This window comes from Pararge aegeria, chromosome 18 (genome assembly GCF_905163445.1).
Source record: "Pararge aegeria chromosome 18, ilParAegt1.1, whole genome shotgun sequence".
In the NCBI taxonomy this organism is placed as follows: domain Eukaryota; kingdom Metazoa; phylum Arthropoda; class Insecta; order Lepidoptera; family Nymphalidae; genus Pararge; species Pararge aegeria.
In genome coordinates this window covers 409,343-434,340 of record NC_053197.1, presented here as the reverse complement: position 1 = coordinate 434,340, position 24,998 = coordinate 409,343, and the positions used below count along the sequence as shown (strand labels likewise).

The following is a 24,998-nucleotide window of genomic DNA, read 5'->3' as shown; positions in this document are numbered from 1 at the left end:
TAGTAAATATAGATATGTAAGTTGTAAATATATTAGTAGATATATTATATCATATTATACCATTAATATCGTAATGATATAGTTTATTTATTTATTAGCATGTATGTTTATATTATTCACTACCTATCTGGCTGTGTATATTTCAATATCTCCTTAGCCTAAAGGTTGTCTGGAAGAAATCGCTCTTTAGCGATAAGACCGCCTTTTTGTACATACCGAAATTTAAGCTTAACATTTTTGTGTAATAATTATAAGTTTCTGTGTTGTCGAATAAATTATTTACGTACATACATACATACATAGTACCTATACCTAACTCAGTGACATGTAGTTCCCATGGGCATTGTGTAGTCAATGAGAATTTTTGAGAATAAAAAATTTAATAAGACCTATTCTAGAACTCTAGAATAGGTCTTATTAAATTTTTTAACGGAAATTCTTCAATGAGGGGATATGGACCACAGTGGAGGTGGTGGTAGCAAATTGTACTGACCTCCATAAATGCAATAGACTGAAGCCATGGTGCTGACTTCGCTGGCAGTCTCCTCCCCCGCCACGTACCGTAACGCGATGAGTATCGTACCGAAGACTGCGAGCGCGATCAGAGTTAAGCAAAAAATCCAGTTACTCACGAGCCAGGGCAGTATTAACCAGGGCTTTTTCTGTAATAAGGAGTTTGAACAAGGTTTTTAATGTAAGAATTTTGTTTAGACATAGGTAGGTTAGAAGCGGTGATAGCAGTGGGCTGTGGCGTGCATAGAGGGTATGCACAGGGTATGCAGATAATATAAAATGAAGAAAATCTTCAGTACGAGTTATAAATACTTAAGGGTAGGTTTTATATAACTCTTACAATGCCTATCCTTAAGTTTTTTTAGAACTCGTAATGGATATTTTCTTTATTTTATATCAGCTGCATACCCTGTGCGTACCCTCTATGCACGCCACTGGCAGTGGGTAGGACTTCACTTTCGAGGTTTTCACGAGTTCGAATCCCAGCACGCACCTCAAACGTCACTAAGTTATGTGCGTTTTTAGCAATTAAAATATCACTTGCTGCAACGGTGAAGGAAAACATCGTTGGGAAACGTCCATGCCTGAGAGTTATCCATAATGTTTTCAAAGGTATGTGAAGTCCACTAATCCGAACTGGGTCAGCATAGTGTACTACGGCTTAACCCATTCATTGTGGGAGTAGGCCGGTATTGGTTTGATATGATGTTGATGATGACGATGACCTTAAAACCGGCTACGCAATAACTCATAAGTATTTATTCAGGTTAAACCAATTTCATCACGCGCTGAGCATAGTGATCTCAGTAGAGGATAGTATCTTATCAACAGTGGCGTGCACTGGGTTTCTTACCAGAGTATGCATTAAGCAGCATAAAACGGCAAAAATTCTCCTCCTATACGAGTTATATATCAATTTTAGAATATGCAGTGCTTTTGTGAATGTATGAAATGCACGCCACTGCTTATCAACCTATCACCGGCCCACTACAGGGCATGGGTACTCCCACAATGAGAAGGGTTTAAGGCCGTAGTCCACCACGCTGGCCCAGTTTGGATTGGTGGACTCCACACACCTTTGGGAACATTAAAGAGAATATCTTATTGATGTAATTGTTAGACGAGTACTTTGCTTTGTACTAAAGGTCTAAATTAAATTTATTGTCATTTATCTAATTCTGTATGTTATTACCTATTTTTAAGTTGAGATTTGCATGCCTTTAAATGGGCTAAACATTGTTGTTCTTCATGATTATTTTTATAACTTTCAGGGATGCAGGTTTCCCGATGATGACTTCCTTCACCGTTGAAGCAAGTGATGTTTTAACTGCTTAAAACGCACTTAACTTAGAAAAGCTTGAGGTAAGTTCTGGGATCCGAACTCGGCCCCCACTGGGCTATCAACGCTTACCCCAAACACGCCGTAGATCAAGAGGCAGCCAATCAGCAGCTGGAACATGGCGCCACTGGCGATGATGGCGTACACGATCTTCCGGCTCTCGGCCACCGGCGCTGGTAACATGGCCGCCGAGCCGTACACCATGGCGATCATAACTGATGACGTCTGCGAAAAATAACCTTGTAGGAACTTATAAACATTGAAACATATAATGTGAATGTCCCACGGTTGGGCACACGCCTCGCTATTTATAGTAAAGAGGAAATTAGAGCACCCACCAGCTCCTAAGGTTGTCTGGCAGATATCGTTTCTGTGGAGTATGTAACTAAACCGACTGGATCCTAACAAAGATCTCTCCGTAAGGTTTCATAATTTCTTAAATAATACTGGCACATGATCATCCAGAGGCTAAGACCCCAACCTTGAGTCCCATAATAACTCAAGACTTTTAGAGCGTCAGAAGCAACCAGTTCACAAGACTTGATTTCCTTAAATGGCATAAAAATAGGATCTAGATAACCACTAGATCCTATTTTTATGCCATTTAAGGATTAAATTAGATTTAATTTATCAACATAATGTCTCCTTCACCTCATCACTCAATACATCATAGCACATTCAACTTCATCTCCCTACTCCAGGCATTCATATCTCCGTTAAACGGCATAGTGGATTCACTATGTATCACTTCTTCCTCTTAGTACAGGAAGAAGTCTTTATGGTACCAATATCTCTTATTGAAATAATGGTAGTTGCGAGCCCCAACTCACGCATCGCAACGGTGGACTCCTACCCGAGCTCGGACTAGAAACAAGTCGATTGTGAGTCAACCCCCCCTATTACTATGCATTAATTTGTGAGAGAAATGCAGAGCAATATTAAATAGCGCATGGCCACTAGTGAACCTTATAGCAGTGCGTTCCACGTTTGGCGTCTTTAAAAGAACGAGTCAGTGAGATTACCTACAACTTTGTGAGAGTGTACCTCAAGCGGTGCGGTCCGCGTATTTAAATTAGACAGCGCATGGACACCGGAGTGTACCTTAAAGGCTTCAGTGCGTTCTGAATTTGGGTATCTGCACGTTAGACGTCAAGGCAGGGCGAGGCTCACTGCGGGGACTAGTATGCCACTGGCCTAAAATTCAGCCTAACATAAAACAACAGATTAGAATCATATTATGTTTACCACGTTAACTATCATATTAGGTTTACCACAATATTGCATCACGTCATAGCATCACTGTGTGATGCAGTACTCTAACTCAACTATTAGTATCGCTCCGTTGCATTATTTCAAATAACACTCCGTTCACGACACCACATAAATAGAAAAACGATTTATTCCTAAATCTTAATTTTCATATTCCACTTCTTTAAAAGTTCATTTATCAGTAGTACGTGTTTTATCTCTCAAGCGTTTGTCTCCACAACGCCTTTGCATGTCATCCGCACTACATTTCATATAGACACAATTCTAGCACACCGGCTTCGGAGTGCTGAGCGTCCGAACGCATCGCCCCTTATAGTAGTCGCAGGGCGAGGCGGGCCTAATGCATATATGAAAAATTAGACTGTTAAAATATATTTATTTTATAATGCCATGTTTTAGTAGGTACGTCTTTAAACTTAATTATTGAGCGAGGTTTGATCGAATTTGGTTTCGGAATAAAATTATGAGGTCCGATTTTCTCTCGGTATTACGTTCTTTAAAAATATTGTTTAGTAGCGTAGATTCCTTACAAGTATTTAAAAATACAATAAATAAAAGAGGTTATTATCTTACGACCAATCCAAATTACAGATGTCTGTCGTAAACGTTACTTCCGTATGCACTTCACAACTAAGCTGACCTCGGAAAAAAATTCTGCAATCTAACCTGGTGGTAAGGCAGTCTAAGATGGTAGAACACTAAATCCCTTAGCAGCACATCTTTGTTGGTAGGGTGGTACCTACTAGCCACGGCCAGAGCCTTCCACCAGACAAAATACTTAGGTAGGTATACATATATTTTAAAATAAAAAAAAATGTTCGGATCAATATCTCGAAAATGTCCGAAAATGTGAAAAAATGTTCGAATCGATATTGGCAGACTGCCATCTGGCAGTCTGCCTAAACGCCGAAAACCAATAACAAGGAATTAGTCCTTCTAGTCTATAATAAATTAAAAACTCGTAAGACATGAGTCAATACATTTTCCAGAATAAGCTGTTATCAAGAGGAAAATCTAAAACTCGTTATCTCGATACCTAGGTTACCGTTACTACTGGAAATATACCACAGATATATTCGTAGTAAATACCATCTTATTTAAGTAGGTACTATTCTATTACAATTGATTCCGTGCCTGGAATGTTTTCAAGATTAATAAAAAAAAGACTTACCAAGTTAACAATCGAAATAATCTTTGAACCGACATCCAAACTCACACAAAAACAACATCTCGATAATGGAATACACATTTTGAATACACAAATATCAACTAGGTAAGTAAGTTATTCACTACTAACATATAACGATTATATTTAAATAAAATTTAGTAAGATTAATGGTGGATTAATGCTATAAAAACATTCTTTTTTCTAATGAATACTTATTAAAATTAACGCGAAAGAAATCTTATCAAAACATGCAGGTAGGTAGGTAGGTACTAGGAAACAGATCGGAACCAACTGAGTTGAATGAAATTCCTTGGTTATTAGCAATTACATAGATTATCTGTATCTTATTTGATAACGTATACGCATGTGCCTACCTATGTAGGTACATACATACCTCTATCTATTAGGAATGGATTCCTTTACAAACTAATTTATTTAGAAATAGATGTCACAAGTTTAGCTAGCGAAGTCAATTCAAACCTAATTCTAGTTTTCCTGCCAAACATCCGCCACCTTCATATTATTTTTTAATCAGTACTTAAAATATAAAATATGTGTAATAAAAATCATACTTTGTAAGTCTATCTATGTCATCTATGTAAATAATTCTATGTAATAAATAAATAAGATATGATTTTGGTTGCGGCATCCTCTTTAATATTCCGATCTAACGCCATGCTTCCCTTAGGAGAAGCCAAAAACATGTCATTTACAGCTCGGATGAAAAAATGCACCTCAAGTAGGACACTCTGATGCAAATTCTTCACAGCAATTTCTAACATCACCGTACAGAAACTTTAGTCCAGGTCCGAGCCTCACAGAAAGCAGTTCCACGAATGTTGAACCTGTGGCTCAACTAGCTTCGCGTTGGGTCCACTTCCCTTATGATAACGCTATTACAACCGTTATGTTGTTTTAAGGTATAGGGATGGTGGTTATACACTACAGGCCATTCGAAACAACAGCATTAATTAACTCCTACAGTAAAAGATATAGCAAATATACACAATGGTGTAAAAGTATAACAATTTTTATAGGAAAAACGCTCTCGAGACTAGACTAGACTCGAAAAACAAACCGTATAAATATAGGTTCACAAAAGGTTCTGCTGACTATCCTATACCACCGTGACAAAAGGGTTTATTTTAAAATACTTTATGCTTTTTATGGACATTAAAGTTTATGTGTGAGACATAAACTTTTAGGTAGATCAGAACAGCTGAAAGTAAATGAAACAAATAGACAGACCCGTGGATGGGTACCTACTACCTTTTTAATAATAATGTTTTCTCCGTTATTGCACCATTGCTATAATAGTGAAATACTTTAATGAGTACCTAAAATGCTGATAGCTATAATATAAAATCGGTATCTGATAACATTATCAGTAGCAACGCTTACTCACAAACCTTGCAGTTTCGATAAAGTTGCAACGAGCGATAGTATCAAATTAATAAGTAGGTAGAAAACTTGTAAGGTACATTCGTCATATTTTGCAGTTTTATCGTTGACGCTAAGAAGCGATTGGTTTTGCAGTTAGTTAGTGATAACGCGCTTACCGGTGAAATCATACGCTGTGACAACTTTTCCGCGTGATTAAATATTTACAAATAATGTGTAATTAATAATAGGTAATTAGGTATATGGCGGAAATTTAAGTGTTAGTGTTCCCACTTAACCTTTATTGTTTATTGTTTATTGTTATTAGGTACACAAAACAGGTAATAACTAAAAGTAGATCTAAATATAAGTAATAACAAGTTTTGTTCTAAGCTACAACCCAAAGTATGTGTACACAACTTGGAATTAAATTAAACAGAAAGTAAAGATAAAATTAAAGTTGAAACAAAAAAGAAACACTTCAATAATAATATATATATTATTTCCCTAAAGATTATGTGGAATAGTGCTTAATAATTTGATTTTTAAAAATATTTATCCTTTTTGAGGTAAATAAAAGCCAAACAGTCAGGTTAACTTATCGTAAGAGACCCACATCATAAAAAAATAAGAAAACCCATAAATAATCTAATCTATCTATGAAGTAGCTATCTAAAAATCGGATGGATTGTTTTGGGATGTTGGGAATTAACACCCTAAGTGTTAAGCAATAAGAGCCATGAGTGTGCCCATGGTGAAAAGGTGTTGTTGTGGAGCCAGTCTGCATACAGGAACTTTAATTATTGGCTATATTTATACGGTGAGTGCAATATTCATACTACTTTTAGCAGGGCTGAAGAACAGATTTTATTTATGTATTTATTCACTTTATTGCGCAACGGTTATCAAAAAAACTTTTAAGCATTTTCTACCGGCCAGCCTTCGGATTTTCACTTTTTTTTAATGTGAACAATAGCAATAGTTATTTTTTTTTAATGAAGTATACCTAGTTGGGCTTAACCATAGCAAATTTCACACACAGTCGGGTACCTACAGCATCATCTCAATCGATGACTTCCACTCAGTGGCGTAGCTGTGTAACCAAGGGCCCAGGGGCAAGAATAAATTTAAGTACACAAAAATCAGAGTGCAAATGAAAATATGTTATTATTCGCTGTTGGGAATTCCCTGCACAAAAATTTCAGTTGCCATGCTTAGAGCTCACAGCGATTGCAGCTTCTCCTGCCTACCTATGACGTCCTGGTTTGGTTTCGGCATGACTTGCAAGACGTATTTACTAGGTTTCTAAGAACCTTTCGTGCAACAAGTGCAACAAAATACGTTAAAATTTCATGCACCTATTTTCAACGAAAATAGTAACAAATGTGTAAATTAACAATAATTATCTTTTCCGCTAGCTATTTTCTTTTAAACAGGTATACCTATATAGCTAGGTGCGTATTTGATCCGAATGTTATTATTTGTCTTAAATATTTAATATGTCCTACCCAGCTACCTCTACCTCTTTGTACCTACTCAACATACTAGTACCTACAAAATTTTCAAAGAAAGGATTACAGCTATAAACTACCTACCTAGGTACTTATCTAGTTTTTGCTCTCGGCTTAGCCAGCTTGAAATCATTGCTCAGCGCAGTTTGCGTACATAAACATTTTACGTTTGCGTACATAATAGTTTTATAATAGACTTTATACCTATCTGTCAGTGATTCGTGCGTATGACGTCACAGCCTTGAATTGAAGCCGTTGTTTGTTTATCTGACGATAGCGGCGCGGGCGCACGCGGCCTGTTGGACCAGTGATGCACCCAGCCGACGGCAGCTGGCGAAATAACATCCTAGTCGAATAGTCCGACTTGGATGATCCGTCGAGATATAACCGGCGAAAATTTACAGGAGAAGAGTCCAAAGCGCTGTTTGAAAAATTATAATTTCATAAAATTTCAATTTAGCAGCACATTTATTAGCAAATTGTAGGTTAAGTAAAAGGTATTTGTTTAAAAAAAAATGTTGAGTTTTTTTGTCAGCTAGGTTTAAGCATGAGGCTCGATGTAGTTTCATTAAAAATGTAATAGTCTCCGGTTGTTATAGTTAGCCACTTAGAGCAATAATATTATACGAAGAACTTCATCAGCTTTCTCTTCATCATTCAGCTTTTGTCCGCCGCTTCGCATAGTCGTCGACTTTCAATCAAACCCTTCGGGCAGTCATTTTCTCAAACTTACTTATCATTCTATCTGGAACGGTTAAGGCATTAAAGTGTACAAAACAAACTGACGTTCGCATATATTATATTAGTTAGGTTTATGTGTAAGAGTTGTTTATCTAACATCACTATAGCAAACTAGAAAGATATTTCATGATTGTATTACCTGCTCGTGTACTCACCTTTAGATACATAGATAACATTCTCAAGAATGTTTACTTATAAAATTCAAGGGCAATCTCACCTGGTGGTCCCCAAAAACATGCTGTAAACCCTACTATTGACACGTCATGACATAAGCGCGTTCTAGAAAAAAAAACAGAAATTATAAATTTCCAAATTGCCCGTTGGGGATCGAAAACCCCTTTAGTCACAGGAAGTATAAAAAAAAATTTGCGTATAGAGTGGGAATATTAATAACAAGGAATATTGTTTGTTATTACATCCTGAGATTTGTTACGCGTTAAAGAAGCACAATTCAATTTCAAATAGCCAACCCATAACAACGTCATTTAAATGTAGAACCTATTTATAAGTATTTAAGTAGGTATTTTAATTTGAAGATGGTGCGGCCTCAAGCGAGAACGAATATTAATCTGTAGACACCGTAAATATTTAGGTTTATCAAGTCGTGCATGTACCGGTGAGCTTTAGCTACTAGGTCAAAACTCAAGGGAATTTTCTTCAGAGTAATAATGCACTAATCAGTGCGTAAAAACCTCAGTCTTCGGAGAGTGACTGAAACGTGGTTTCATAAGAAGGCTCAGAAAGCGGCGGTCAGCGGGCGATGGAGAAAGATATGCTAAGAATATCTACTACTCGTACGTGGGAAATGAGGAGATCTGTGGAAGAAATAGAGTAACCGACATTGCTTAATGAGTCCTGTAGCTGAGGCGGCTATGAATGGAACACATAGCTCAGAGCACAGTAAATATATTAAATTAGCAAGCTGTCTCAAGTGATAATCGCACAAGTTTAATGTGCAGTTGTGAAAGTTTGTTCGTGGTTTCCATACTGCTTTAATATACTTACTGTGGTTGGGGCCCCAAGGAGATTGCACCAGTATACGTAGCGCTAGTCGACCTCAACGAGGTGGGCAGACATCATCAATCGAGTTGCGGGAAACAAGCGGCCCAAGACTGTGAATTTTAGAATTCCCTACGCAAAACCTATTTCCAGCAGTGGACCTCGGTCGGTTGAGGCGATGAAGTGTGGTGGTTAATTTCGTGAACATTCAATTCATCAAGATAGATTGGTTACAGATTCTGTTATCGACTGTAGGGTAGGAAAAAGAAGGTAAGACATTGTATCAGTTTACTCCAAAATTTGCACTAAAATAGGTGTACAAGTATAGAATAAGATACGGTACCTCTTACTGCGGTACTTGGTTGCCAATAATACAAAAAGGTAAATATAGTCTATAATAACGCGAAAAAGTAGGTAGCTACGAATATTTTTGTTAATCTGCAATCTAGCCAATGGCTGTTTACACGGTTTTTTTCATATTTCAAGTCGGCCACAGAATGTGAATTTGTGTATGTGAATCGGACTGGATTCAAAGTCAAACGGGTCGAACTGAATGCAAACTTTAATATATTTCCAGGTGTGGTCCCTTCTGGAGCTATTAGGATACACCCTGCTAGTGACGCTAGCCCCGCTGGGACGCAATGGTACCATCTCCGGGCACAAATACTCGCTGTACATCACCGCGGCAGTCGTCAGTGGAGTCGCCTTGCTCTGCTCCATCCTGCTCATCGTGGCCGCTCACAAGGTCAGGTGATATACAGATCTACTAGTATCTAATGTTGCAATATTTCTGCTCCTAGTCCCATTTATCCAAGTTAGGAACCATAAAATAAAAGTGTATTTATTCATTCATTAGGGCTAATGATTGAGTCATGGGAAAGTTGCCCTCAACAGTGTTTTTGTACGCTTCTGTTGATATGTATAAATTTTTTAATTCCCGAATTTTCCCTTTAGCTATGTCTTCGCTTGACATTCATGCTCTTACAGAAGAAGAGAGCTGGCTAAAGAGTTTTGGTCCTATGAAAGAATTAAAGAACGTCGTATTCTCGGTATTTAAAAGAACAGCAGACAAGTGATTAATTAAAATTGGTTGATGTAAAAACCCAACTGAACATTTAAACTTCTGTGATTTCAGAAGCTTGCATTTTTAACGCTTCCCTGGACGATCATGACGGGAATTCTGACGGCGTTGGTATTTACCATATGCCTGACAGGCATCAGCCTAATCCTTCAAGACACTGGCGAGATGCTGGAGGTGGAAACGATTGTCATCTTCGTGCATCTAACGAGGGCTTGTTAGTACTACTTTTCACAAAACCACCAAACATAATTATATTCTATGTTGTGGATGTATCTATAAAACATGTGACCCAAACTCAATTCAGCTACAGATACAAAACCGAAATTTATTACAGTCATCACATTTACCGGTATAGTAGCTGTCTTACATTATAGAATATTACTGACAAGGCTGACAATTCATACGACTAAACTGATACATAATACTTGATCAAATTCTGATAGACATATTAGAACAGGGACCTAAAGCTTGCACCCCTTATTGTTTATTTTTTTTGACAGTTACTTAAAGATGGACAACTGCTCCACCTCCGTATAAAAGATTTGCAATACGTGCACCCCGTACCATTGGTGTCAAAGCAACGATTACGATCTCGCACTCCCACACATTTTCCACTACATTCAGGTTTTAATGGTTCTAGAAAAACTTTGGCCTGTTCCAGGTATATCGGTGTACTGCATCGTGGTGGTGCACAGTCGCCACAAGCAGATCATGTACGAGGAGGACGAGAGACGCTTTCAGCATTCCGGCAGGGTGTACCGACCGGTGATGACCAAAGACCAGGCTTTCTGATATTGAGCTCCACGACAAGGGCCAAACAAGACCAACGTTTTGTGTTTCAACGTCTTGGGCGTAAAAATACGTCAATACCTCAACTCTACACTATCATATCCCCATGAGACGATACGAGTTTACGCTACTGCAAGGGTGGATGGAGCGCTAGACTCATTTTAGGAGTTCTCCACTCCGTTATGGTTTTTGATTGTTTTGTTTTCTCCGTCTGGAGTAATAAAACACGCAAAGGAAAGTAATTGAATAAATGGAGTGTGTATGCCGATGAAATCTTGATCAGCATGCCTCACTGCTTACATACCTACCTCTGAAAACCATTAATGGTCAGAGCAAAAATTATATCGCTCGTTCCAAAATGGCAGGCTTGGATGAGAAGTAAACTCTCCCAACATGTAAACTGCTGCTTAAAGTTGGCTCAACAATCTGTAAACTCAATTTAACTTTCCTGTAGATCGATCGGCATATAAATACTGAAAATAGCTATTTCAGAACTTGAATTTGAGACCCGGTATAAACTGCAGTGACAATAGATTACACAATTATATTGTGACAGTTGTAATAAAAAATATTAAGAAGCGTACTTTTATGGAGCTCAAGGATATTTTTTATGTGAGGTTTCTTAACTCGCGCTAATTTTAGATACAACTAAGTACCTATTGCTAATCGAGTGTTGGCGCAGGTTCAGCAAACTTGGGCAATGGGCAATAATTCAGCTATGGGACGTGCTTGGCGTAGAAAAAATGTAGCTACCATTCCGTGGGGACGCCACTCGACTTGAGATGTGTGTACAAAGCGGATCTACTCGCAGTAATCTAGTGATAACTGTAAAGAAAAATATATATACCTAGGCTATATAAATTACTATGTCAATTCAATTATGTATAATATGTGTTTTTTTTTTTATAAAATGGTTTAATTTAATAAACTGGTTTTTCCTTATCATACTTCTTTTCGTAACCATCTATAAATATAAAAATGTTATGTTGGTTTGTGTACGCTTCAAAAACTCAAAAAGTTCTGCACCGATCGAGCTGAAATTTTAGCATGATATATAATACCCATCAAGGATTGTTTTTATCTATTTTTCTCAACCATTCAATCACAATGTGCCACGAAGCGTGGCAGGGTACAACTAGTTAGCTACTTATATTATTGTTGTTACATATAACATATTATAGTTTTATTTTACCTAAAACTAAAAAATAATTCCATTACAAAATTCAAGTGTCCTGCCACTTGAATTCGATCCGATTTCGAAATCTGCTTATTATTAATCTACAAACTGTTAAAAAATAAACCGCATCCAAGTCGATCCATTCGTTTGGGAGTTACGATGATACACACGTCAAACTTATAACACATGTCTTTTTACATCGTGGGTTAGTATAAAACGTAAAAAGAGAAAATTGGGATTCAACAACGTTCTGGTCCATAATCATAAATTCAAATTTAAATTCTTTATTTGAAAAAAAATATGGTAGGTACTAAGTAAACACTTATATCTAGATGTTATCATTGTGTTTCACGCATATTTTGTCGTTCACATCGATGTCCAAATACTGAGGTGAATTAACACGCAAGGAATTACTCATGGAACTGTTCTTTATCCTCCACAAAGTTCCACTGCTGCGCAAAGGACAACTATATTTTATGAGAGATACTTGGAACAATGAACCTAGGAACTCGTGATCCGTTGTCGAATACTAACCACTGGACCGACAAGGCCGTTGTTTTGCAGCATCAAGCCGAAATTAACATGCTAAATTCCTGTTTCGTTTCGCGTGAAATAGTTGCATCTTTATGCAACTATATAAAGTAAATCGAGACAGGAAATTTAATTTAGTGAAATATAAAAAAATATGTCGTGATCTATTTCTATAAAAACGTTTTTTTTTATAACCAAACGAATCGGCATCTGAAATAAATGTTATAATACCAATTAAAAAAGTTAATAATTTTTTGTACAAATCAAGTTTGATTTCTATGTGCTAGAACTAGCTTCCATTCGCAATAAATATGTAAATAATATGTAACTACAGGACCGGATGAAACCCGGTCCTGTATCTCTAGAAAACCCGAACCTCAAACGTCATCGTAGCCTGCTGAATGTGCCGAATACGTCAATAAATACTACGTCACGTTTGTATTGCTCATCTCTTCACTCGCGTGCTAATCGGCAACAACTGTCTCTTTTTCGCTTAAATTCATTATCCTCATTTTTCATTCTAAAAGCGACAGTCTTGAATCCGACCAGCGAATGATATATTTACAATTTATTTTAAAATAAATTAATACAAACAGTTAGTTGTGTGTTCGTCTAAGATTCAATTATAACGTTGATAAAATACGGAAGTATTTTGTGAAGTTTACCGAATTTTTTGCCACTGACATACGAGTTTCAAGTGTAAAAAACATCAATAAACAAGGTAAACATATTTATAAAAAATATGAATAAATCGTAAATATATACTCTTAGAAATACCCACGGTACATAAACGGTCGACTTTTTACGATCGCATCTTTGCTCTTTGCAGTTTAATTTATTCATAACATTCGATTTTTAAATTAGGTTACGGGCTATAAATGACAATGATTTCGTTTTATGCGATTTTCTAAAAGAGTTGGTTCGTCTGCAGACTTCGTATTGGTCACACTTGTACATCCTCACGCATGCACAGATGGGGTATTATCCAATCCCCCCATCTGTGTATGTGGCCTTGAGGAAGGCACTGCAGACCACATCCTTTTTAATGGCCCAAACAGAACAGTTTACCTGTACAACATTCTCCTTTCCTGTGTGCCTAAACCCATAGATCTTAAATCTCTTCTGTTCCTCTCATCAACTAACAAAAAAGTTCTAAATTCCTTAATTAAATTCATTCATTCACAAAAAAATAAACTCTAATCGGTCTATTTCTTGCCTTTGTTATTTATAGTCTGTAACCTGTATATTTTATACTGTTTTGTGATGTTTATATATGTCTTGTGTAAGTGTTCGCTTTTCCCATCTTGCACATCAAAACCACTCTGTCCGAGTTAAAATCAAACCGGTCTATCAAACTCGGCAGTAATGGTCACTATCCTAAAAAGGATGGAAACCTGTGCTTATCTGTTTCCCATCCCTTAAGATACTTGATGATGATGCACTGAATCTTTGGCTATGCTTTCATCTGAACATAAAATTGAAGAAAATATTCTTATTGATATGGAAAAGATTAAGCTGAGTTGCTTTTTAGCTTTTTGTCGGTAGAATTGGCATTCCGAACTAAGAGGTTTGAAAAAAGCCTAAAAAGGCTTACTTGGCATAAATGAAATACCTACAGTAAATTAGTAGGTACGTATTACCTACTAATACAACATGTTATTCTAAACAATAAGTTGGATAAGTAGATAAACATAAGACAATGAATTTGATAAAATCATCATCATCATTATATCCACACATTACTCCCACAATGGAAAGGGGTTAAGTTCAAATTCAAACTCAAAATTCATTTATTACAAGTAGGCCTAATTTATAAGCACTTTTCAAATGTCAAGCCAGTCTGTTTGTAGTGACTCTACCACCGGTTTGGTAGGCAGATTCCACTGAGAAGAGCGGGCAAGAAACTCAGCAGATTGCTCTTTTCCAACATCATTTTATAGTTTAACAATATTTAGAATTTTTCTGTTTTGTGAGAGATGAGAGCGGAGTGGCCTGCTTCCCAGCAGACTTGTCATTAAGGAATTCATCAATCATGTAGTGACCACAATTTGTTAAATGTGTTTTAATATATTGTTTAAACTTAGGTAAAGGTAGATCTAATATTACCTTAAGGTAGTAGTAGTAGACCACGTATTGTGTGACTCCATTTCACTTTACCATTGAGGCAAGTGATATTTTAATTGCTTAAAATGCATATAACCAAGAAAAGTTAGATGCGTGCTGGAACTCATACTCAGCCCCAAAAAGTAAAGTGTAAGTCCTGCCCATTGGGGTATCACTGCTTCTCAGATGAATTTGACAAAATATAATCTTTTAAATTTATGGTTCTGATTATTTATTCTGTCCAATCCTGCATTTTTCCATGTACTGGGTCAATAGGATCAGAGAGGTTCAGAATTATATTATAAAGAGTAACCACCCTGCCATCGCTGATTATGTCCTATACTTACCTATGAAGTCTCAAAAAAACTGATTAATCTGTTTTGACGAATAGCTCATATTGACAAATTAAACAGGATTATGTGAATTCTCATAAAATTGTATAAGGAAAACTGAGGGAGGCAGTTCTTATGAAAATCAATCTGCGTTTTGGGATGTGCATCAACATATATAATAAAATACCAAGTCATTATCATTCGCTCCATTCAAGAGAAAATTATATGAATGGCTTAGCTCTAAAACATTTTACAGCATAAATGACTATTTGCAATTTAGAGAATAACTTTATCAATATTTTTTATTTATGATCAGCCTGCCTATTTCCAATGTGTCTAAAAGTTTAAATGTTGTATTTCAAAATACGATTTTAATCGTTATTAATTAATGTGACAAGTTATTAATCTAAGTGTTATTATTATATTCTTTTGACACCAATTAGTTGGGCGGTTATCACAATTTTGTAACATTGCTTGCCAAATTACAGGCAATACACTGTACCCTAAACCAACATGTAAAACCTTATTGACGTGTATTTTGCAATAAATGATGATTATTATTATTTTTATTATTTAGTTTGACTTAACCTCACTAACACTACAAACATGCCCACTGCTGGGCAAAAGCCTGCTCTCATATGTGAGAGGGTTATAGAACAGATGTCCACCTGTCCCATGTGGTCTAGTGAGCTGCAACAAATATTATCATGATAATTAAGTTACAGGAATAATGGTTTAAAATTCTCTCTGAAGCTAACTCTGGACTGTCTATAATTTTTTTTAACACAAAGACCAATTTTTAATGTGTATACTCTACAGTAAAACCAAATTGGTTCTTGTAATCCATAGTTAAACATGCTAACCTACCTTACCTTTAGTTTACATAGTTTTTATTACTTAAGCTACCATTGTAATTAGATCCAGTTTTATGGTCAAGTCTGAACACATATACCACAGTATGATGCATTATGCAGTATGAAGAATTAATGTTTTTGAAGTTTAATCTAATCTAAATCTTTAATCAATTTCATGTGATCACAAGCCTAAATTACTCCATACCTGGGCGGTGGGGCTGGTTTATCTTAGGCCTAGAGCTTAGGAATAGGCTATCAACCTGCTCCAATGTAGTTTTCTTTTTGACCTCCGATCTTGAAATGAAATATTTATTTTGTGTAACTTGTAAAATGCTCAAGTTGGTTATTACATAAATAAACATTTATTTTTGTTGTGTAATCAATTTAGATATAACTATCACAGGTATATTAGTGTTAATCTCTCAAATAATTAGGTATCTTATGTAGATAAAATTTTAGAAGTAGAAGAAAAAGATGTATCCTGTATTGTGGGTCCATCCTGAACAACATTTAAGAAAGACAAGTAGTGACCTTGACTGGGCCCGCTGTTTTAATGTGTACTATATAATCTGTGGTTCAAGTGATAACATTCATTATACTTAAGTTTTTATAATGATAAAATCAAATAGGCATATTTTCATTGTAGTGAGGTGTTATGGTGATAGTTACATTTGTAAACTCAAAATAAACTACATAGCTGGTTATTTTTATATAATTATTTTGGTTATCTAGTTAGAGTTGAATTACTCCAATATTGTTTATTGCATCCTTTATTTTATAATAGGAAATTTCGATATGTTTACGTTTGCATAAAAAAAAAATCTTAATTAAAAGATTTGAAGATTTTCGCTTCTTACTAACTAGCTCAAAAATATTTTTTTCCCTCTCTTTGGTGCAATGAAAATAACAGGCTCCTGATTATCTATGTATATGTATTAAATATGTAATTAAGATTTCAATAATCAGAATAATCAAGATGGACTGTACAATAATAATCATCATCCAATTCGTTACATAATTTAATTCATATATTTTGATTTTTGAGACTCAAATCTTGCCACCCTTTTTACAAGGAGTACAAGGACATAGTTTTTTTTATTCATTATTAGTCGTTAGGAGTATGTTATGATAATCATGTAAAAGATAATTAGTGCAATGTTTGATCGATTGCATTGTTAAAGCATAGTTGATTAGAGCCAAATTAAGCCACTTTTGTTGAGCATTACATCTAACATCTCATGATAACCGTTAACTAAGATGTTGCGCAGGGATGTTAAGTATCTTATATATAAGCTCGCCAACCCACATTGGACCAGCGGGGTGGGTTAAGTTATTCTTCGCTACTTTGAGTAAGATGTTCAGTGCTTTTAAAGTTAAATCCTTAATTTTAATATTTGAAAAAATCCTAGCTGTTTTTTTTTTTTAATTATACGGTTACCTGGAGTTATCAAATCATGACATTTTCATATAAAATTATGAAGGGACTTACATTCGATCTTCCTTTCGCACTTGAATACGCTATAAGTCTGTAACTAGTACCAGGTTATTTATAACAATACCATTTGTGCGCGGAAAAAAGATGTACTTTGGTTTTTTTTTGACGGCCATTTGGCTCAGTGGGCAGCGACCCTGCTTTCTGAGTCCAAGGTTCCATTCCCACCACTGGAAAATGTTTGTGTGATGAACATGTATGTTTTTCAGTGTCTGGGTGTTTATATGTATATTATAAGTATTTTATGTACAGGTAATGTATTTCATTACATTTCATTCATAAAAATATTCATCTGTCATCTTAGTACCCATAACATAAGCTACGCTTACTTTGGGGCTAGATGGCGATGTGTGTATTGTCGTAGTATATTTATTTATTCTTTTAATATATGACCGTTCCTGCAAACCAGAAACTTATATCGACTCAACGTATTATTAGAAGCCGATATATCAGTGCAGTACCTACAGACAAACTGCACAGTTACGCACTTTATTTTAATTCGCGTTTAGTACTTTACATATTTATATTGGGTACCATAAACGAACTAAAAATAATATCAGAGTTCTTTGGATACCATAGACTAATACGGATGTTTGATCGATATTTTAACGCAGTTGCTTATACGTTTGCATTTTCAGAGTATGGAGTAAAAATGTAAACGTAAGTGATCCAGTAGTTTTGTTACGCGCAGATTTTAAACTTTTGAGACTTTCAATTTAACATTATTTGTTACTTAGTTGAGATATATCCCCACCAACTTAAAGAACGTTTTGAGGAATCTTTAATTAAATAATTATAAACGGTTTCAGTACAACCGCGAATTGACTCCATATATTCATTTTCTACAATATTTTTTCCAATTTTATGTCCGAAGATTAGACTATAGCTAACATATTGACGAACTTCCAGGCGACGCGGTAAGCACTGTTGTTTTACAAGCGTAGGTCTCGGATTACATTCTCGAACGGGACAACATGGGGATCTATAATTTCGAAATATTGGTGGGAGGCTACGGCCGCGGCTAGTTACCCAGCCTACGAGTATTCTACGAGATAAGACGAGAAAATGGATAGATACAGTAATTACAAGCCCTACAGGGCGTGTTCGTAACTCTGGCAGCTTCAGTTTTAAGTTTACGAATGTCATCACCAAAGTCTAAAAACTATTTACATATCTATGCGCACATTAAAAGTTTTTGGGCATCTTTTCTTTTCAGTTAAGAATTATTTGACTATATATGAAGAATGCAAAAAAAACCGCTTCATGGTTAACATAAACACACACACCACATGCATACACACAAACACACGCATTTCAGTCAGCATGCTATTCTCACTTAACCGTTAAGGAACTCATCACACCTTTGTAAAGTTTTAAAGGATATTATCTCAATGATTAAATCGATGTTTGGGAAGGCACTGGCACCTAAGATACGGGATTTCCTAGTTTAGCGGTCAGGATTCCAAAGATATACTGTACTGAGTTTTTCTAATGAATATTTTCTATTTCTATTTATATGGAAATTATGAGTCTTCAGAAATTATTAAAATATATTTCGTGTTTATTTACAGAGAGCAGACGGTGCCAGTAGAATGGCGGTGCCGCACATCACGTCTTTCTGTTGGTGTTTCGGCCTCGAAGCTGGAACTAAGATCATTGGAATTTTTCACTTGGTAAGTTATCTCTTAGATCTGTAAAGCCCTGCCACGATACCCATATCGTATCTTTATAATAATTATAAGCTTGTATTACTGATATGATACGAAGCGGTGATATCTTAGTGGTTACGAGTTCGAATCTCAGCATGCACCACTAATTTCTAAGTAATGTGCGTTTCAATGAAAATATCACTTGCTATAACGGTGAAGGAAATCATCGTGAGCTAACTTGCTGGCTTGCATCTTGTTACCTTTTTAATATCATTTGAACATCTTTTGCTCTTCTGCTTTTTTCAAAGTTTTATTTTTATTGAATTTGATTTGAATTTAATTAAATATGAATTCGAATTTACGCAGTTATCTGTCGCAGGTACTGGTCAATGTTACTCCCATGCTCTAGAAGCCTTTGACTAATGCCCGTTTTTACTTAACCTAGGAATAGCCTTAATCGGATATCTAGTAATTTCGGTGATTCCTGGAGGACGTTTTTTCCTCCAGGAATCACCGAAATTACTAGATATTTCACGAACTCTTTTGTGACGACGTTAGGCGACTTAAGTTACGACTCAGATCCGGCGGATCTTAAAGTTTAGGAACTCGTAAAGTGACACTTAACATATAAAAAAAATAATTTACCTACAATTATTTGTAGTTATTTACAAAGCCGTATTAATATTTTTGCGAAAAATGAAAAATATGATTAGACAAAGACAAAATGGCACACCTTGGGGCAAGACAAGATATATGGGTTACCTAGTAGTGTATGCCAAGGAATCTTCTTTGATTAGGCGTTACTTACCCCGGCGTAAGTGTAGCCTGTGTTATAGGTACTAAGATGACTGATGAATATGTCTATGAATTTTATAATTTGTATAAGTGTTTTTACCTTCACTTGGAGGAATTATCAATTTTATAAATTTAAAGCTTAATTGGAAAAAGCGCCCAGGCCGCGACTGCCAGTGTTGCCAAATTTTTTTAAATGCATTTTAAATTTATAAAAATGTCTATGAATAGTAGAAATAAATACTTATAATATACATATAAACACCCAGACACTGAAAAACATTTAAGTTCATCACACAAACATTTTCCAGTTTTGGCAATCGAACCAACAGCCTTGGACTCAGAAAGCAGGGTCTCTGCGCCAATCGACCGTCAAATCAAAGTAACAGGAAGTGTTCTCCCTTCCAGATAGTGTCTCTGACGTTCATGGTAGTGTGCGGACTGGCCGTGAATGACGCGAGCGGGCACGCGGGCACGGTGGAGGACGGCGAGGACCGCCTGTACAGCACGTGGTACACCATCACCGTGGCCGTGACGGCCGTGTCCGCCGTGCACGTGGTGCTCGCGGCCACGCTGCTCACCGCCGCATTCATGGTAACAATGACTGCTCTCGGGGGCTCACTACTGACTGTGTGCTGCCGATGACGAACCTGGGTCCCCGACCACACAACGCCAGCTCGGGAAAAGATCTTCCCATTGCGGTCGAGCGCATCACGCGCTCCCGTACACTGTCGTTATTCCGAACCCTTTGCATTTATTTCTCAATAACTATTTCGGACCCATTTTCTAGAACAACAGAATTATACATGAAAATTTTACAATTATACATGAATGTCATACTAGATAAGGCGGTGTGTGTGCATATGAAACTAAAATAGTCCAGTCTAGCGATTATTTGCAAGAGAACATAATTGAGTATGTGAATGAACACACCACAGTGAAAATTCACAGAGATACATATACAATAGCACAATAAGGTAGAAGGTACAATTTGGCGGCCTCATCGCTCTATAGCGATCTATTCCAGGCAAATAAAGGCATACGAGAATTTGCTATAGGTAATTTTTACGTGGTACCTACCTACCTATATAAGTAAAATATTAAGAGTTAACTAAATAAAAATAAAATAAACATATATTATATGGTTCATATTAAACAACCCATAAAACATTTATACAAAAATATAAAATATATTCTGTGATTAATTATTTACATTCAAACTTGTTTTCTGCAAAGTTTTTGTTTCCACGATGTTAAATTCCTCATTGGGTAGTACAGTGGCTGTCACATGTTTAAATTTTGGGTATTGCATTTGATTAATTGTATGCAAAATTATAAGTAAGAGAGTTGTTTAGACCCCCAAAAGCTTTTTCACGTCAATAAACAATACATTGCTCTCAGTAAACAATATTCTGGTATCGGATAATATACCTTAGCAAGGTTATGTCATTAATGAAAATACTTCACTTTTTAAATTCTACGCACTTTTTTAAGTTATGTGCGTTGTAAGTCAAAGTCAAATAATTCATTATTCAAAAAGGCACATAGGTGGCACTTTTGATGCGTACATTACATGTATAATATGACATAGAATTGTGTTGATGGATAACTAAATTCGTCAACTGAAGTTACGAGGGTTCCAAACGCGCCCTGGTCTAAGAAACGCCCGCAACAAACTTAGCCGGTTGTTTTTTTTATCACACACATTGTCTTTTAAAACTATTTAAGAAGCAACCTGGCTAGAGCCAATAGTATTATATTAATACCCGAGCTTTTTATCGTTGACGAAGTCTTTAATACTATAATAGGACTTTTCTATGAGCTAGTAATTAAAATATCACTCGCTTCAATGGTGAAGGAAGAACTCGCGAGGAAATCTGCATGCCTGACGGTTCTCCATAATGTTCTCAAAGGTGACGTCCACCAATCCGTATCAACTCTCCTGTTATGTTCTTAATTGTCTATCGTTGATTGCCAGTGAGCTGGTATAAAGTGAGTGATGCGTTCTCAGAGGAAAAGCTCTGCGCTGCGCACGTGGGTGTGGCTCATGGTGGGGCTGCAGGGCGCGGCGCTGCTGTACGTGCTGGTGTCCATGTGCTACGGCTTCTCGGCCAGCGGCTCCGACATCTTCCTGGCCTTCGTGGAGGGGCTCGCGTTCTACGGTGAGTGCGCCGCGCGCTACGTGCACGCGCTTCGAGTCTGGCGGCTGGCGAGGTTCCCCTCCGCACCTCTGCGCAGCGCCATCCGTGCAAATTCAAATTCAAATTCAAAATTTCTTTATTCATGTAGGCCTATCACTTATGAAGCGTTCATACATATTTGTTTACATAATTGTAACGGGATGGTGATAACTTCGTTCGCCAACTTAAATCTAAAGCTACGAGGGTTCCAAACGCGCCCTGCTCTAAGAAGAGCCCGCGACAAACTTAGCCGGGTAAATTTATTTTTTTGTTATCACCATCCTCCAGTAAATTTAATTTAAGCTATGAAGCTAGAGCAATTCACACCCAAGCTTTTTTATGGTTTAATAATCCTTAATATTATAATAGGATTTTTCTGTAAGCTTACGTTTTATATAAACTTTGAACTTATTGAGTGCTTAGTGTTCCTAGAGTCTATGTTTCGGTGTTTCAACCAAAACATACCCTTCCCTTCGAGCCGAATTTAAAGAAACAGGTATACCTACAGTGGCATCGCAATATATTTTTTATCTTTGTTAAACCAAACATAAGTAATTATAAACAAAAGTCGATATAAACAATCGGCTACCTGGAAATGGAAATAAATTAGTGATATCTGCAAATCGTCTGGAAAAAGTGCAGAAATCCGTGAAAAGTGGGATATAGGTATATGCTTTTATAACATGATACCGGAGGTAATATTAGATCTACCTTTATCCAAGTTTAAACAATGTGTTACAACACATTTCACCAATTGTGGTTACTACCTGATTAGTGAATTTCTTAACGACAAGCCCGCCTGGAAGCAGCAGCTGCAGCAGAAGCTGCTTCCAAGCAGCCTTGTCGTTAAGAAATTCATCAATTGTATAGTAACCTCTTTTCATAAAATGTGTAATGGATTCATTCAAAGTCAAAAATATCTTTATTCAAGTAGGCCTACAGGTGGCACTTGATTCGTACATAAGAGTTACACGGTAGTGAGATGATGGCGATAACCACATTCGTAAACTTAAAACTAAAGCTACGAGGGTTCCAAACGCGTCCTGGACTAAGAAGAAGTCCACAACAAACTTAGCCGGGTGTTTTTTTTTTATTTTTTGTTATCACCATCTCACAATGTCATTTAAAATTATTAGAAGAGCAACCTGGTTTTAGCAATAATTTACACCCAAGCTTTTTTGTCAATTACGTAGTCCTTTATACTATAATAGGACTTCTATAAGCTTACGTTGAATACAAATATTGAACTTTTTAAGAGACATCTCCAATTAAAACAATACATTTGTAATAGAATTGTGTATGCGTGAGTATGCGTGGTCATAATTATTTTATAGGTGACCAAATCTTTTTGTTTATAATAATTACTTACCTATTTTATGGAACCATAGGTGGGCGGGGGTTCGATTCCAACAACTGGTTAATGTTTGTGTCATGGAAATGAATGTTTTTCAGTGTCTGGGTGTTTATCTGTATATTATGAGTATTTATGTATATTATATTCTTAAAAATATTCAACAGCTATCTAAGTACCCATAACACAAGCTACGCTTACTTTGGGCCTAGATAGCGAGGTGTGTATTGTCGTAGTATGTTTATTTATTTATTTAGTTGGCATTCGGGGCATACTTAATTAACAGAACGTGGAATTGAACAAAAAAATAGTAAAGTAACAAGTAATTCTGTCTGTCCTGCCAGCCGTCCTGACCTACTGCATCCTGTGCGTGAACAGCTACTACCTGCTGCTGAAGAGCGACGAGCACATGTTGGCGCCCGACTACATGTTGGAGCCCGACAAGGTCGACTACTAACGCGCTACATTCCGTCAGTCGGCCGGCCCGTGCCATATTACCTCGATCCTGAGTTTACCAAGGTGCCAAATGTGAGATTCTCTACTTCACGTTTACTTGCTCGATCGCGTGAAAGTTAACTTTGATTTATATGGAATCGAAGGGGCGGCATCTAGTGACAAGACCGGGAAACCGTCCTGTCATTAGATGCCGCTCTTTCGATACCGTATCAATCGTGTACTCAATTTTTCTTGCTTGTCCTATTATGTTGGTTAATAATGTTTTTATTGTTTTTTAGTGTAAAAAAAGATGTTTTGTAAAAAAATTAAATAATTATAAAAAGAAACATTCGTAAAGAAAACTATTTTTTAATTTTTTTTAATTAATGCACTTGTTTTAATTCAATTTAAAATAAACTTTACACTAAAACGTAATGAAAACATAAGGCAAGTAAGGTATAAAAAACTTTCACGTGATCGATAAAACGGACGTAGACAATGTCTCACTTGGCACTCAGTCATCCAACATGACCATGAGATTTCACTTACTCCAACATCAGGCTGTTTCATTTTCTGTCTGTACTCTTAGATTTTAGCTATTTACAAAATATAACGACGATGTCCGTCTGTGATTGATTGGCCGGAATATTCTGTGATGATGATGTGAGAATATTTCTATTATCTATATATGATTTATATATATAGATAATAGAAATATATATTGTTTGAAAGAGCGCCATCTAGCTCCAATACTGGGAAACTGTACCGTCACTAGATGGCGCGACTTCGATACCATAATCGATCGTAGTTAAAAATCGTAGGTAGAAATCTCACACACAAGGCAATCTGGTGATCTCTCTCATTACATTAATAAAATATGTATATTATGGGCCTTCTTAATACACGTGGCTTAATGTCGGAGTGTTTGTCTGGTGTGAGGATACGGCCGTGGTTGATTGAAACGCTCTGGCGTTTGAAAGGTGTTGTCAGTTGAAGTGTGACAAAACACAGCGTAACACCTACGTTATGTTACGTTTTAAGGCCCAGAGAAACTTTTTTTTGCCATAACCAATTCAAAATTATTTGATTGTAAATTTCTTAATTTTAAATAACTCTTTTTGAGAAACAAAGGTGTTTACAATTTAAAGTTAAAACTTTAGTTATTTACACTTTTAATTCGTTCAAACGTATGTAGAAATATGATGGTGATTAGGATAACAACTCAAAACTAAAGTTAAGAGAGTATCAAAGGAACCCAGGTTAAAAAGCCCTCAAGAATAGAGGAGAAGAGGTTTCATAATTTTTTTTACCT

At 36.3% G+C, this 24,998-nt stretch overlaps 3 protein-coding genes across 4 annotated transcripts in view; 2 read left to right on the top strand and 1 right to left on the bottom strand.

Annotated features, from left to right (window-relative positions):
* The window catches only part of LOC120631723, a 31,811-nt gene extending 27,247 nt beyond the window's left edge, over positions 1-4,564 (bottom strand). Inside the window, exons 1-3 of the mRNA XM_039901405.1 lie at positions 4,293-4,564; positions 1,925-2,077; positions 494-662 (exon numbers count right to left, since the gene is read on the bottom strand). Of these exons, the coding sequence (XP_039757339.1) occupies positions 494-662; positions 1,925-2,077; positions 4,293-4,370 (400 nt within the window). The 5' untranslated portion in view covers positions 4,371-4,564. The remainder of the gene's footprint in view (positions 1-493; positions 663-1,924; positions 2,078-4,292) is intronic.
* A 1,212-nt stretch (positions 4,565-5,776) lies between these two features.
* LOC120631619 lies at positions 5,777-11,760 on the top strand. Of its 2 annotated transcripts, XM_039901275.1 has the most exons (5): positions 5,777-6,010; positions 6,239-6,489; positions 9,498-9,665; positions 10,056-10,215; positions 10,663-11,760. In XM_039901275.1, the coding sequence occupies exons 2-5, from the start codon at positions 6,409-6,411 to the stop codon at positions 10,791-10,793; spliced, it is 540 nt and encodes a 179-aa protein (XP_039757209.1). In that variant the 5' UTR covers positions 5,777-6,010; positions 6,239-6,408; the 3' UTR covers positions 10,794-11,760. The 2 variants fall into 2 exon arrangements, with proteins under 2 accessions (XP_039757209.1, XP_039757208.1); XM_039901274.1 differs by lacking the exon at positions 5,777-6,010 and having other exon boundaries at positions 6,230-6,489.
* A 963-nt stretch (positions 11,761-12,723) lies between these two features.
* On the top strand, positions 12,724-23,998 carry LOC120631377. Its single transcript, XM_039900916.1, has 5 exons — positions 12,724-13,219; positions 18,851-18,952; positions 20,129-20,314; positions 21,732-21,882; positions 23,596-23,998. Exons 2-5 carry the CDS (start codon positions 18,872-18,874, stop codon positions 23,706-23,708), a joined length of 531 nt encoding a protein of 176 aa, XP_039756850.1. The 5' UTR covers positions 12,724-13,219; positions 18,851-18,871; the 3' UTR covers positions 23,709-23,998.
* Positions 23,999-24,998: the final 1,000 nt, after the last annotated feature.